General features: G+C 40.2%; 1 protein-coding gene across 1 annotated transcript in view; it reads left to right on the top strand.

Moving 5' to 3' along the window:
• The first annotated feature begins 2,584 nt into the window (after positions 1–2,584).
• The window catches only part of LOC115905083 (gamma-aminobutyric acid receptor subunit pi-like), a 45,010-nt gene continuing 34,078 nt past the window's right edge, over positions 2,585–13,516 (top strand). Inside the window, exons 1-2 of the mRNA XM_030951169.1 lie at positions 2,585–2,626; positions 10,615–10,700. Coding sequence (XP_030807029.1) covers positions 10,645–10,700 — 56 coding nt within the window. The 5' untranslated portion in view covers positions 2,585–2,626; positions 10,615–10,644. The remainder of the gene's footprint in view (positions 2,627–10,614; positions 10,701–13,516) is intronic.

Here is a 13,516-nt window from a genome sequence, read left to right as displayed (position 1 = left end):
GAGTAGCTTAAGGGCAGGACGTGGTTTGGTGCCTCAGAGGTGCCACTGCTGCAGGGGGCACACAGGGGACAAGGGCTGACTCCTGAGGTGACAGGGCAGGTTTGGGCATGGGGACAGACTCATACCAGCCAGCTGCTCCTGAATTAGCACACCCCTTGCTGGGGCTGCAACACCTCAGGAGAAAATTAATGAACAGAGAACCATAGGCACTCTGAAGGACCAGTATAAGCTTTACAATAAACCAGCATAAGTTTTAGTTTTATGTTAACAGGTTTTGCTGACAGCCTTAACATTACAGGCCAGAGCAATTAATTTTGAGTGTTGTCATTTACTTGCTTGTCTCCAGCGGTCACAGCCCAGGTGTTGCTTCAGGTGATCTGAAATCCCAGTGACCACTGCTGCTCAAGGGCTATGGTAAGAAGAGAAGAATATGCCCTATCCCAGACTTTCAAATGCACCACAGCTGCCTTAGAGCCTTGAAATGCAGACAGGTGCTGAAAAAGAAGGTCTTAAAGTGGGAATTTAATGTTCTCCAGCTGGGCACTGTGAACTGAAACAGGCAACATCACATTGATGCTTTGCGTTTTCAAACAGAATATTTTCATTCTGATTAAATTATGACCTGCAATTAGTAGGAACTTGAGAAAGGTTTTTAAGATGTAAATAGGAAGAGATCCCCAGGAATTTGAGGATTTCTGATATTGTGCATTAGCTAAACTTATGCTTGGAGTTCTACTGGGAATAACAATCAGCACTGTTTCTGTGCCAGTTGCTTACAGACTTTACTTTAAAGCTGTTTTCTCAGTTCTAATGCTACAATAGGCCACATGAGACCAAACTTTCTTATTCTCCCACTTACAGCTGCTCTGTAATAGAAGCAGCCAGGGATTTTTTTTCCCACTGGGTTTCCAGCTTCTTTCTGCTTGACCGATGAATGGAAGATAAACACTGCACACTTTATGCAGCTAGGCAGACTATTCAAATGAGATGTGGGGGAACTGTCCCAGAGCAGGCACACTCAGCACATATTCTTGACTTTTAATTGGATCAACATTCAACATGTGCAGGAAAGAATGGTTTTTATATTTCTTTAATTTCTCCCTCCCACAGATGCAGTAACACATAAGAGCTTTAGCAATAACGACAGGAAGGCAAACAACAGTAGAGGAATCTGCTCCATTTTTTGCCACGTAGTGATGTGTTTTCCTTTCCTAGTCTGAGCCTCAGATCTTCCCATGTTCTGTAACCTGGGGGAGCTTCCAGTGTAGTCGCAGCAGATATGTGGCATCAAATAGCCTCTGAGGGCAACGTCTGTAACTAGCTCTAAGCTAAAGTTAAGAAAAAGGACCAAGGGTAAAGGTTTTAAACTGAAAGGAGGTAGATTCAGACTAGGTAAAAATCACATTTTTATGGTATTGGTGAAACATTGGCACAGGTTGCCCAGAGAAGCTTTGGATGCTCCATTCCTGGAAGTGTCCAAGGCCAGGCTGGATGGAGCTTTGAGCAAGCTCATACAGCAGATGATGTCCCTGCCCAGGGCAGGGCAGGGGGGTGGGCTTGATGACCTTTTAAGGTCTTTTCCAACCAAAATAGTTCTACAATTCTGCGAAAAAGCAAACAACATATGCTTACTTCTGATATGAGCTGAGACTAGTGTGTTCTGGGAAGAAAAAACAGGGCCTGTACTACTACTAGAAGACACAGGATTGAAACCTCTCAGCCTTTGCCTTCCTCAAAAGTCATCAACTCTTTAATCCCAAAAATGAGCACCAGGACTTGAAACTGAAATAGTCAAAATCATCTTTCCCCTGCTTCACACCTTGCTCCAGTACCACCATATTTTACTACTGGTGACAGCATCAGGAAGAGTTTGGTGTGTTCCTGTTTATCCCTCTCATCCAAAATATTGTCATCATAGGAAATTATTTCTGACAGCAGATGTTAAATTCTGTCTGAAGTGGTTTTTCCTAATGCAACCTTTGTTGGTAATTACATTCCCTAAGTGGTTTCCCTTGTCCTAAATTTTGTAGAATGGTGTTTCCCCAGAGAAAGTACCACCTTCAGCTCTCCAAAAACTGCCAACAGGTCCTGAAGTGAGAGGGCAGACAGGAAAACAATATCTGCAAAACAACCACCTTTCACTTCTGGAAAGATTTGGACAGTGCTGCTAAAAGGCACCCAGAGCATTTCCACATCAAATACAGAACAAGGGTGCAAGTTTCTACCCGGGGCTGCTGGGATGTGACAATTGCAAGAAGAAAAACTGAGACAATCAGCGGGAAGCGTCATGCAAGCCCTGTTACAGAGGTACGACAGAAATAGAAGCCATAGGAAGGGCTGCCCCGACTTTTGTCTGTCGGATATCCCTCTCCACCTCTCTGTCTAGCATCCTTTCTCCCGGACACGCTTGAAACAGAAAAGGGGTGCGAGCGAGATGAAGCAAAGGAGGAGTAGCAGGGAAGGCACATCGCTTAGAGCCTCCTATTGGGGGCTTGAGCGAGCAGCAGCAGGGGAGCATCCATGGGAGTGCCGCCCCCGCCGGGCCGTGGGCGGGCTCGAACCCGCGGCGGGCGCAGAGCCGGGCCGGCTGCCAGGCTGCACGAGCGGCTCCTCCGCCGCGCTCCAGGTAAGGCGCGCCCGCCCCGGCACCGCGGCTCCCTCCCCCCGCCCTCCTCATCCCTCCCCCTGCGCTCCGTTAGCTTTTATATTGCTTTAAAATATATATATTAGTGTTTCCTCTCTGAGGTGTCATTATGCTGCTGGATTAAAATGGCTCAATCAATTAGAATAACTCAAATTTCAATTGATAAGTCAAATCGAAGATGTGAGTGTCTCCCCTAAAAGGCTGCAAAACCTTGCTTTTAAAAACAGTGAGTGGCACGTGGAGAAACTTCTCCAAGAAAGATAATGTAAGAGCCAGCTCCCATTTTCCACCCCAATTCCTCATCAAATCTGCATCCCTCCTCAAATGAATACGTAGAGGAACAATGCACTAGTAGTTAAAAAGGTGTACAAAATTTAAAGTAGATCACATTGATTAAACCTGTTATTAAGCACTGAGTAATGATCAAAGGGAATACTTGAATTTAATGAAAGCATTTTATTTCTCTAGGAGGATCTTTTTTTCTAAATATTAAAAAAATTCCTATACACATAATTTCAATGGCTATTCAAACTTTATAAACAGGATTCTTAAAGGTTGTGCTCCATCCTGAACACTCCATGTAATTCTAATAACCTGTCACAGGATAAAGCTAAAGCAGTTTGTGCTGAAGGAAAAGGAAGATCCTGTAACAGGCACACACTTACAGATCTAACTAATCTTCCCATGTGGTAGCTGTGGAAAAAATAGGAAATATATATTTTATTGGAAAAATACCTCTTGCTTTCAAAGCCCCTTGTGTGATTTCCTCTTAGACCAAATTCTGGATTACTTTGAGCTCAGCTGCACATCTCAGCTGGAATAACTCCTCTGACCTCAACCTCAGCAGGTACAAAAGATTTCAGCTGAGCCCAGGGCACTCAACTTGGACAACATTCACATTTTTGCATGGCTGTACAATTAAAAGCATCATATCCTGTGATTATTATTTGCAAAAAAATGTAATTCTACTGAGTAACTTTAATTTTATTTATTTGTACCAGTTAATTTTGAACACAAAAGCTTAATAGATTTTAAAAAAACCAAAACTGCTCTGAAAACTGATTTTCTCCTTCCCAGTCTTTCATCCTGCTGCACTGCTCATAATGGTTAGTTTGTAAATCACCTGGATACAGACACTTAAGACTTCACTAAGGAATTTGAGTCTAAGACCTTGGAGCCAAACTGAGAAGTAGATATTTGGTGATTAAGAGAAATAAAGTTTTCTCTGGAAGGTTTCAGATATGCATAACAATAATCCAACCCAGAAAAGTATATGATTCAAATTCATAACTTGGATGGAAAATAAGGGGCTCAGCTGGGGTATATTCCCTTCCTTCTTCCACTTTGCTCACTAACAAGAATTTGCAGCTGAAAAGAAAATGAATTGCAGACCAAGGGGCTGTTCTCTGTCATAAATTTCAAAAGCATGTTGCACAACATTCACTGAGGAGAGAAGATGGATATGACTGACCCTAATCTGCTCCTGCAGGGCGCTTGTTTTTCCCTCAGAGGGAAGAAGGGACAGAGTGAGATGTCCCTCATTCTCCCAGGCCAGAGGCTGCATGGAGGGAAGCTGCAGGAGCATAACTTGGGTCCTGGAAAGTTTCTACAACTTGAGAGTGCTGAGCAAAGCTCACAGTCATCATGGTCTGTGTGGGGAGACTTGGCCCCAGGTTAATGGCTGGAAGATTCTAGATCTGCTGACTCTCATAGGAACAGTGATTTAAACTGGCACAACAAAGACAGGATTTCATTTGTCTTTCCAAATCAAGTTGTTATTTTCTTGATCTGAGCCAGCATATCCTGTCCAACTTTTGGGGTTTTCAACTATTTATCTTAATCTTATCTAGACTGATAATGCCTGAACAAAACTGTCTCCATTTTGCTGTAAGCGATAAAGCCGCATTATTTACCCTGGTCTGTGTAAACAGCGAAGGTTTCAGTGCTGCAGGAGGGCTGTGTCTGCCTTCAGCCCACACTTGTGGGTGCCCTATAAAATCCTGGTGACCTAAAGTGCTCACCCAGGTAGCTGTCAGGGCTCAGAGGGTCGATGGGAGATCACCCAAGCCATCAGTGTTTGCACTTTCCTGCACAGGCAGAACCTTCCCAAAGGTGCATTTGAGGTTTCACCCATCATTTGCAGCCTCTGAAGGTTACCTGCCTCTCTGACCCAACTCAAACACATTCATTCTTTAAATTGCACACAAAGTAAGGGCCTTTTGAAGCCACATGGGTGGACTGTGAATGCTGACTCTAAAACTGGTGTGGCAGAAGGTAATCCCCATTTGTGTGTGGGAGGACCTTGGAGTGTTGACAAGCCCCTTAAAAAGCCAGTAAAGGTCTCAGATTTGAGATTTGGATTTTGGTACAAGAGGACTCAAACATTTGCAGACTTATGTAGAGGTCCAGCTGCCCAGATAGCAGAATTGAGATGCACAGAGCAAAAAGTTTTATGAAGTCTGTATGCACATAACCCAAACCATTAATAATCTCATAAACCTCTGATTTCTTTGGGTAATTACAATTGGCAGTAATCATCAGCCATGACTCAAACACCACTAATATGCCAGACTTTTGAGTGTCAGCTGTCTAGATTCATATTTAGGAACAAGGTGGGGATAAGTTAGTTAGTTCTCTGCCTTTTAAAACTAGAAAATTTCCTGTGGGGCACATTTTCTGTAGATTTCTCAGTAGATATAAGCAGAGTTTGTAATGAGCACTACATTTAAGCAGTCACATGAACATATTAATTTCTTGTAATCTATTCTGTGAATGTTTGTTACTGCATCCATTTCTGTACATTGCTGAAACCTTTCAGTTCAGTGTTAGGCTGGTTGGGAGCAGGACATCTGGCACTTGCTCCATGAAGGTAACTCCTAGAATTGTACTGTCATCCTAAGCACCCAGTTTTTATAAATCTGAAATTAATTTTCCAGAAAAACAGTATAATGCTAACAGCATCCTTGCCAGTTGTTTTTGCAGCTAATCCACAATATGTAGTGTATTTAAAATGCACAGAGTGAAAACAACACCAGATAAACATATAAAATAATCCTGTCATGGGTTATGTAACTTACTCTAAGGCTTTGATGTTCATGAAATTGATAATACAGGGAACTTGGTGAGAAATAAAGACCTCAATCCAGGGCACCAAATGTCTCTCATACACTTAATTATGTAAGTATTAGCAGCATACTGCTTGTCCCTACTTCTTTGGTGGCTAGAAGTGCTGATACTAAAAATTTTAAGGCTCTAACAATAGATTTGTTTGACTTTGATTCTGACACTCCAGTGTATTTTTAGGACAGTGATTTTACATATAAACTTGTACATCATTTGGAACACTGAAGTAAATCACTGAGTTGTTGCTTATGTAGTCTGAAATCATGCTATGGTCATTTTTAAAAAATAAATGTATTTGTCATGCTGATTTGTTCGAGATAATTTTAAAGACTCTCGTGTAATGGTTATACCTATATAAACAATTTCTAATTATGAAGTTTCAATTACAGCTCATTTTGCTATACCAGAGAAGAAGTTTTAATTTCTGATGCATCTTAAATTAATTCTACTTATTTTACAGTATGAGCTGCTGTTGCTGAAAAATATCTTTGACAAAAACATCTCACGGTGGAGAACTTGAGAAGAAGCTTTCAGACAACTTGGGAGCAACTTCCCAAGTTTTTCATTGAGAAAATGACACTTCTCTTGCCTGGCACACATTACAACTATTGATCCGAAGATCATAGCATAACTGCACTCCGGTGCGTCACTTTGAACTGTTGGCAGGTACAGGAGCAGTAGAGGCCTAAGAGCCCTTCAGTTGCTGACATAACACTGTCATAACAGATGGCCCCTGTGCTGCCTGTCTGCAGAGAAAACATGACAAGACAGCTTCTTTCTATGGGCCAAGTACATCCAACTCTGATTACTTGCCCAAGGAAACTTGCATGGTTTTGCCCATGGTAGGCGAGACCAGATGTGCCTAGGGTTTAAAAACAAGCTAGCTGGTATGCCAAAAGCCAGTTGCCAGCCACATAACAGGGTGCCCCTTATAATAGGATGCAGACATATGCATTTGTCCACTTTCATCAGTCAATTCCCCAGTTAGACCTCGAGTTTTGCTCCTGGGTTTTATTCCTTCTTTTTAATTTGCTGCATTAAAAAAAAAACCCCTTCTCGAAAACCTTTTCACTCAAGCTGCAGTCTCTGCAGTATTAATCCCAACATGAAAAAATATTTGAATGTGTGAAAATTTTGCATTTCTTTCAGGGGGTGTTAGGAAGTACCAGGAAACTTCAGCCATTGTAGGCAGACATGCAGATTAACCTAAAGACAGATACCATGGCACTTTATTCCACAACGTGCTTTGTCAGTGACTACTGTCAGTCTGTTGTACGCAGTTGACTTTTCCAAGCTGTGGTGGTTTTGGCTGGAGTAAATTTTCTTCAGGGTGGCTGGAATGGGGCTGTGTTTTGGGTTTGTGCTGCGAACACAAGTGTTGGTATTTCAGGGATGTTTTAGTTACTGCTGAGCTGAGCTTGCACAGGGTCAAGGCCTTTTGTGCTTCTTCTACCAGCCCACCAGTGAGGAGGCTGGTGTTGCAAAAGAAACCATGGCGGGGACACAGCTGGGACAGCTGACCCCAACTGACCTAAGGGGTATATGCCCTCTACTTCCAAACCTTACCTTGTGACTGCCTTCCATATACCCTCTCCCTTTCTCCCATGGAGTCCTTAGTGTTTCCAGCTTTCCATCATTTCCCCTCCAACTGGTTCATTTTGATCTAACAAACAGGATGAAGTCAAGATCAGATAAGCTTGCAGGTTACTTTGCAGTTCCAGTAGACCATGCAAGCAGAGAATCCAGAGCAGGGGAGGCAGCTTTACTTCTCTGGCGCTCTGCGTGAATCCCTCCAGAGTTTCTCTCTGCCTTTCAGTCAAGCACTTAAAGACACTGTCATTCAACAGTTTGCATGTAGAAGTAAAATGCAACTGTAATGCTAATTCAGTTTACATTCTAAACCCCACCATCTGCTTTTTATTTTAAGATAATTCTACACACAGTTTTAGATGCCTGCAGTAGCAGCCATGGGAATTCAGGCATATGGCCACTACCATATGACAAAGTGTATTATCTAATAATTTCTAATCTTTCTCATGCATCCACTTGTGCATAAGGTACTCAGAATAATAGGCATCTTATCCTTAATTCATTCACACAAAATTCACTTCCAGTGAAATCTTTGGATATTTCTGCTACCTCTGCCAGCTGTCTGCCTCACCCCATTTCAGCCTCAAAGGTTTGTGAAAGTTGCATAATTCATTTTCCCTGTCATGCTGAAGATAATAAATATCTGAATTCCCATGAGAAATGTCAAAACATTGGATGGCATTTTACAGTCTTAATCTGATCTGAATAAAAGTAGAAAAATGTTGTCTCATCATATGAGAATCTGAGGCAGATTTGTTACCTTCACCTCAATTAAATGTTTAGAACAAGATGTGTCAATATATGCACAATAATCTGGACAGCATGCAGTCTGTCTAGTTAAACCAAATGGCTCAATATTCTATGCAGAAAACAGGTTATGCTTATTTTTCTAGGGTGGGAGGAAAATATTACAGGTTCTGCTGAAGTAGAGTTAAATACCAGTAGTTCCATCCATACATGCATGCAGGAAGGAACCTTGCTGTGAATGTGTAGCATTTGATAAAGAAATGTGTGACAGGAAAGGTCCAGATGTGCAAACATGCCAAGAGGGAGGCTTTTCAGCAGAACAAACCAAGCCCCCTAAGAAAGGGGCAGCAGGGAAAATGTGTGCGTGCATGCAAGCATGTACACACACGCAGCAGAGATTTACATCCAACTTAAGTATTATCTGTGAAACAGCTTAGGACCCCAGCAGTTACCCAGTTCTGTTCCTTGGCTGGCATACAGTGTCCTTTTGCAGTGAGGGCAAGCCAGCTGACATGGCAATTGGATCTCTTGATTAGTGTTTCTTGCACAGAAGTTAGAGATCTCCCTTCTGTTACCTCTGTGCTCTCTTTTCCTGAGCATACAAAAGCAATCCATGTACCTAGGATGGATTTGACCTCTGATGTGTAAAAGACCAAAATTCTCCACCCCACCCTCCCATAAAATTGCTACCTTGGACGTTGGTTAAGAACTGAAGGTAAACCAGTTGCTTTAGAAAGAAATCAGTAATAAGCTCACTCCTTTTCATCTTCAGTGCTGTAAAAATGAAACCCAAACAAGTACAGAAATATCCATAGGTTTCCTTAATCTCTTTATAAAGGATCTTCAGTCGTATTAGGAGCTCATAGTAGCAATTCAAAGGCTAAATATAAAAGCAGCTTTTTGAAGTACTTAAAAAATCAGTAAGAGGCTTTTTATTTTTAGCATATTTTCCTGTGAGATAAAGATAATGAATGTAGAAAGCATCCAAACCCAAAATGAGATACGCAAAAGAGATCCCACGATCTGCACCAGGAGTGCTACAGAATCAGCGTGGAGAGAGCAATGTTCTGACAACACCATCTGCTCCTTTGTGCTGTTTTTTCCTATTACCAGCTCTCTTAATGTCTCATGCATGATTTTCTGTGGAAGTCAGGAGGAGTCTATGATTTATTTTGACATTAATATTTACCAGGCTGGTGTATGCTTAAAGTAGTCAAGATGCTGAGAATGTTTGCTCGTTTGAAAAGCCATTGAAATGGTTTTTCCTTTTTCTTTGGAGACATTAACAAGTTATTTTGTCACTTCACTGTTACATAAAAGTCATATCCCATTCACATGACATTAATTTAGGTAAATACCACTAGTTTTGCTCTTACTAGAGCTGTAGACTGAAAGAAAAATTATTTTGGTTTTTAAAAAGCTTGCTGGCATTTTACATTGGTCACTAAAGAACAGTGAAACAAAGTTTGAGGCCGTGAAACTTGAAGTTCTTTACTATTAGCAGTTAGTGGGAAATTGAAGTGCAAGATACTCCTGCAAAACTCATTCTGGACGCTGAAAATGTTATGCTTGATTGTCCCTTCGTGAAACCTGAAAAAGATACTTCATTTGCATTTATTAACATTTAACAATTGTTTTGCAGATTCTGGGTAGGTAGCATTCCTGACATGTAGGGTTTTTTTAGAGCTTTGAAGTAAGTCTTATGAATAAGGTTTGTGTACTCTGCTGAAATACAGCAAAAGTGTGCACAGTCTGTGCATTTCAGATCTGTTGCATGACTGCATTACACTATGGATTGATACTCTTTTCATCCAGAAATGGATTACAGAGCTGACAGATTTCTTAAAATAACCACTATGGATGTGAATCATACTGACAAAAGCAAAGAAATCCCATTCAGAAAAGATGTCTTTCCTCAGCCAAATATTCTCATGAATGTTATGATATATGATTTATATAGAAAGGATTTTTTTAAATAGCTAGGCATAGAAGCCTAAAATTTCATTTCTTCTCATTAACAAAAAGTCTACCAAAGTTACATACCAGTGGTATTGATGCTATGCATGTACCAGAGAGGGGGATTTTAAATAACTCTGTGTTCTATGATGGGGTCATGTCTTGTCCCTTAAGAAGGGACACTGATAAGCCAGAGATGCACTCACAAGCATGAATAGCAGAGACAAAACTCGGTGTTTGCAATTCTCCTGCACAGGATTGCGTTATTTTTCACAGCAATTACTTTCCTAATATTTAAAGGACAGAGGCTAAAATGAAAGAGCTGTAGTATACTGGAATGCAGCTTCTGTTGGTTGGTTAAATTAATCCTGATGCCACCTCTTTTTTTTTTTAAGTTTTGAGATATTTTTTAAATGGATGTAGATATTTACTAATACAGTAGAAGAAGCTATTCAAGATATAATATCTTTAGTGTTTAAAACCTTTGGAAAAATTCATGTATTAGAAATGCATGTGTGCTGTAAAACATTAACTCTGCACCTTTTGTTTTTTAGGAGCTACAAGAACTGAAAGAATTTGTGACAATGTGCAGTCTTTACTGCTGCAGTCTCAGAGCCCTTTTTCTATTGCTGCTTTATGGGTAAGAAGTATTTGCTAAAAATATGATTTCTTCAATATATTATTATATCAGTTGGTTTATAATCAACTTACAATTAGAGACATATCTGACAAGATAACAAAAACTTCTTGGCATTTGAATCTTACCTCTTACAAAAATTGAAGAGCCTGGGTATTAACAGAAACACAGGACTGAGCTTCATGAATCTCAGCTGACTTGATTAACAGATTTTTATAATTGGAAAGATTGATGAGGGAGAAAAAGAATGGAATTTATGGAGCATATGAACCCTCAAATAAAGGATTACTGGGTACAAAGTGAGTATTGTATCAGATTTGCTTTACAAATTTAGATGGGCACAGAGTCCTTGCCTGGAGCGTAATGCCTTGCCCTTGGACAGAAGCACACAGTCCACCTAGATTTACTACAAGTTTGAGATAGTAAAATCATCATTGTGCACTGAAAAAGAGAGTATCTTAAAAAGCATTATCTGTTCTAAACACTGTTTTCTTATTCTCTGTTATGAAATTGTGAATTCTTTAGGAAATCTGAGTTGCATTATGCTGGAAAGTGAAAATGATCCCCTCTGGCTACACATAGCCCTTCTAACAGTACAGCTGCCATGACAGAAAAATATAGAAATGGGGCACTTAAAATATATTCCTTCTATAGAAATAGGCAAAAATATTCTTCAAGTAATTCCAATACGAAAATGTAAGCACGGACAGGTTAAACATTCTCATCACTATTTTCATCAGAAGTATTTAAAGTCTGTAAGCCAATTCTTTATCTAGAATTGCCTAACCTACTTCATCTCACAGCAGATTCCTCAGGGTAAGATTCTATCTGAGCTTTAACTCAGGTGGGTGTGCAAACACTCATTTAGATAAAGCTTTCTCTTAGTAGTGGGAACAGGTGGAACAGTCCCCTGAAAATTAGTTTAAAGCATCAACCTCCCCCACCTTCTCCATTCCTATAGAGGAGTCTTTGTCCAGAACATGCACTTGCTCTAATTCCACCTTCTTTCCTCATCAGCTGTGACTTGCCACGCTGTAATGAGTGGATGACTCATGGCTTAGCCATAATAAAATATTGCTAAGAGACCAACAATTTCAGAAGCACCTAAATAACAAGGAGGCAAAATTCCCCCAGGAGCTCAGCCTGTGGTACACGTTTCATTAATATCAGACAGACTTTGTGAATCCTCTCACAGCTTTATGTGGCTGTGAGTGCCCAGAGAAGCACAGGGGGTTCATTCCAGAGTTCATCCATGGGGGTAAGTGCGCACACAGCACCTGTGTGAGTGCCTGGGTTCAAGGGCACAGCATTGAGCTGATGTGTCTGTTGTACCCAAATCCAGACACAGGCTGAGAAGCAGCTCTGGCCTGTGGTTATCTTGCAGACAAGATGATGCTTGGGTACAAAAATGCATTTTTCCAGTACACAAATCAGGAGGGGTTTGTGAAAGTGCTGTTTAAAACAAAAACTATCCTGCTTGGCACTGAAACAGAGGAATATTTCTAAAGAAAACCCAAGGGCTGAGGTGCACCCAAAGCAAGGGCCATGATTTTTGCCAAATGGTCCCTTAGATATTCCACTTGGAAAAGCTCTGCCTAACATGTGAAGAGAGTTTCTTTTACTGAATAATTTACAGTCAGTAATGGTGTGGGGTTGTTTTTGTCCTTTCTATCTCTCTCTGCCTGAATGACACTTCTTCACTTCAATTAACATTAAATTACATTACAATCACAACATGCCCCCCTTTTTACTATTAAAATCTGTATCTGAGGAGTTGCCTGGATGATTTCTTTCCCAGATTTTTTTTTTTAAGTAGCAATGAAAAAATTGAGGCAAACTGATCATTATCAGGAATCAGCTTAAATAAATGCATGCTATTTGGTCTGAAGAACGGTTCCTATTTGTTTCGGATAGGGTGTTTTTAACATAAAGAATGCTAGCCTAGGTTTATGGAATCAGAAACAGAATTCAATGAAATGTTCTTTTTTTTTTTTGTTTTTGCCTGAGCTCAAGAGCATTTATGGTATTTCACTGTTTGTTCTTGTGCCTGGTAACATGATGCTAATTTCAACCTCACCATTTAACAAAAAGAAAAAAAAGTGACAGTACTGTCCATTTCAAAGCAGAGAATTAATCAGTGATGTGGATTTTGCTACAGTTTATCTGCAAAGACCATATAAACCTCCATATCATTGAGCAAAGGTATGAAACCAGAATTAACTACTTTATTTGCATCTGTAAGCCTTTCGCCTGTCAGTGAATTGCCTGCAAAAAAGCTTTTTTTATTCTTGTTTTCCTGGGGGGAGTGTTTCAAAAGCTTGTTCAAACTGTATCTGGCATTTTGTTTATCTTCTTGCAGTTCTAAGGTGTTTCTGTCTCTTTCATGCTTTCATGATACATATCTTCTGACAAAAAATAGCCAGAAAAAATATTCTCGTACATGTGTCTAGACTGTACTTATGCCTAAATAAATTATATATACTACTGTTTAGGGCAAATGTTCCTTTTCTCCCTTCCAGTTACCCCATTCTGTTAAGAAACTAACTTGAAAGTACCTTAAATAACAAACAGTTGTTGTACCTTTCAAGTTTAGCCAAACCCATAAAAATTGTCAGTTTTTGAGCGTAAGAACGACTTAAAAAAAGAAATAATTAAAAATCTGCTTTTATAAAAGCAACCAGAGGGCATTGAACCTGATGAGTTAAAGCATTTATTATGCACTGACAACCCAGAACAGATAGATATTCTCAGCTGAAAAATAATTATATGCTCAGGTTTTTTTTCTGTAAAACCTGTTCATGCCTCAGTTGCTGGAACAC

Source organism: Camarhynchus parvulus, chromosome 6 (genome assembly GCF_901933205.1).
Source record: "Camarhynchus parvulus chromosome 6, STF_HiC, whole genome shotgun sequence".
Taxonomy (NCBI): Eukaryota; Metazoa; Chordata; class Aves; order Passeriformes; family Thraupidae; genus Camarhynchus; species Camarhynchus parvulus.
The sequence above is the reverse complement of the archived record's forward strand: the minus strand, read 5'-3'. Positions and strand labels throughout refer to the sequence as shown.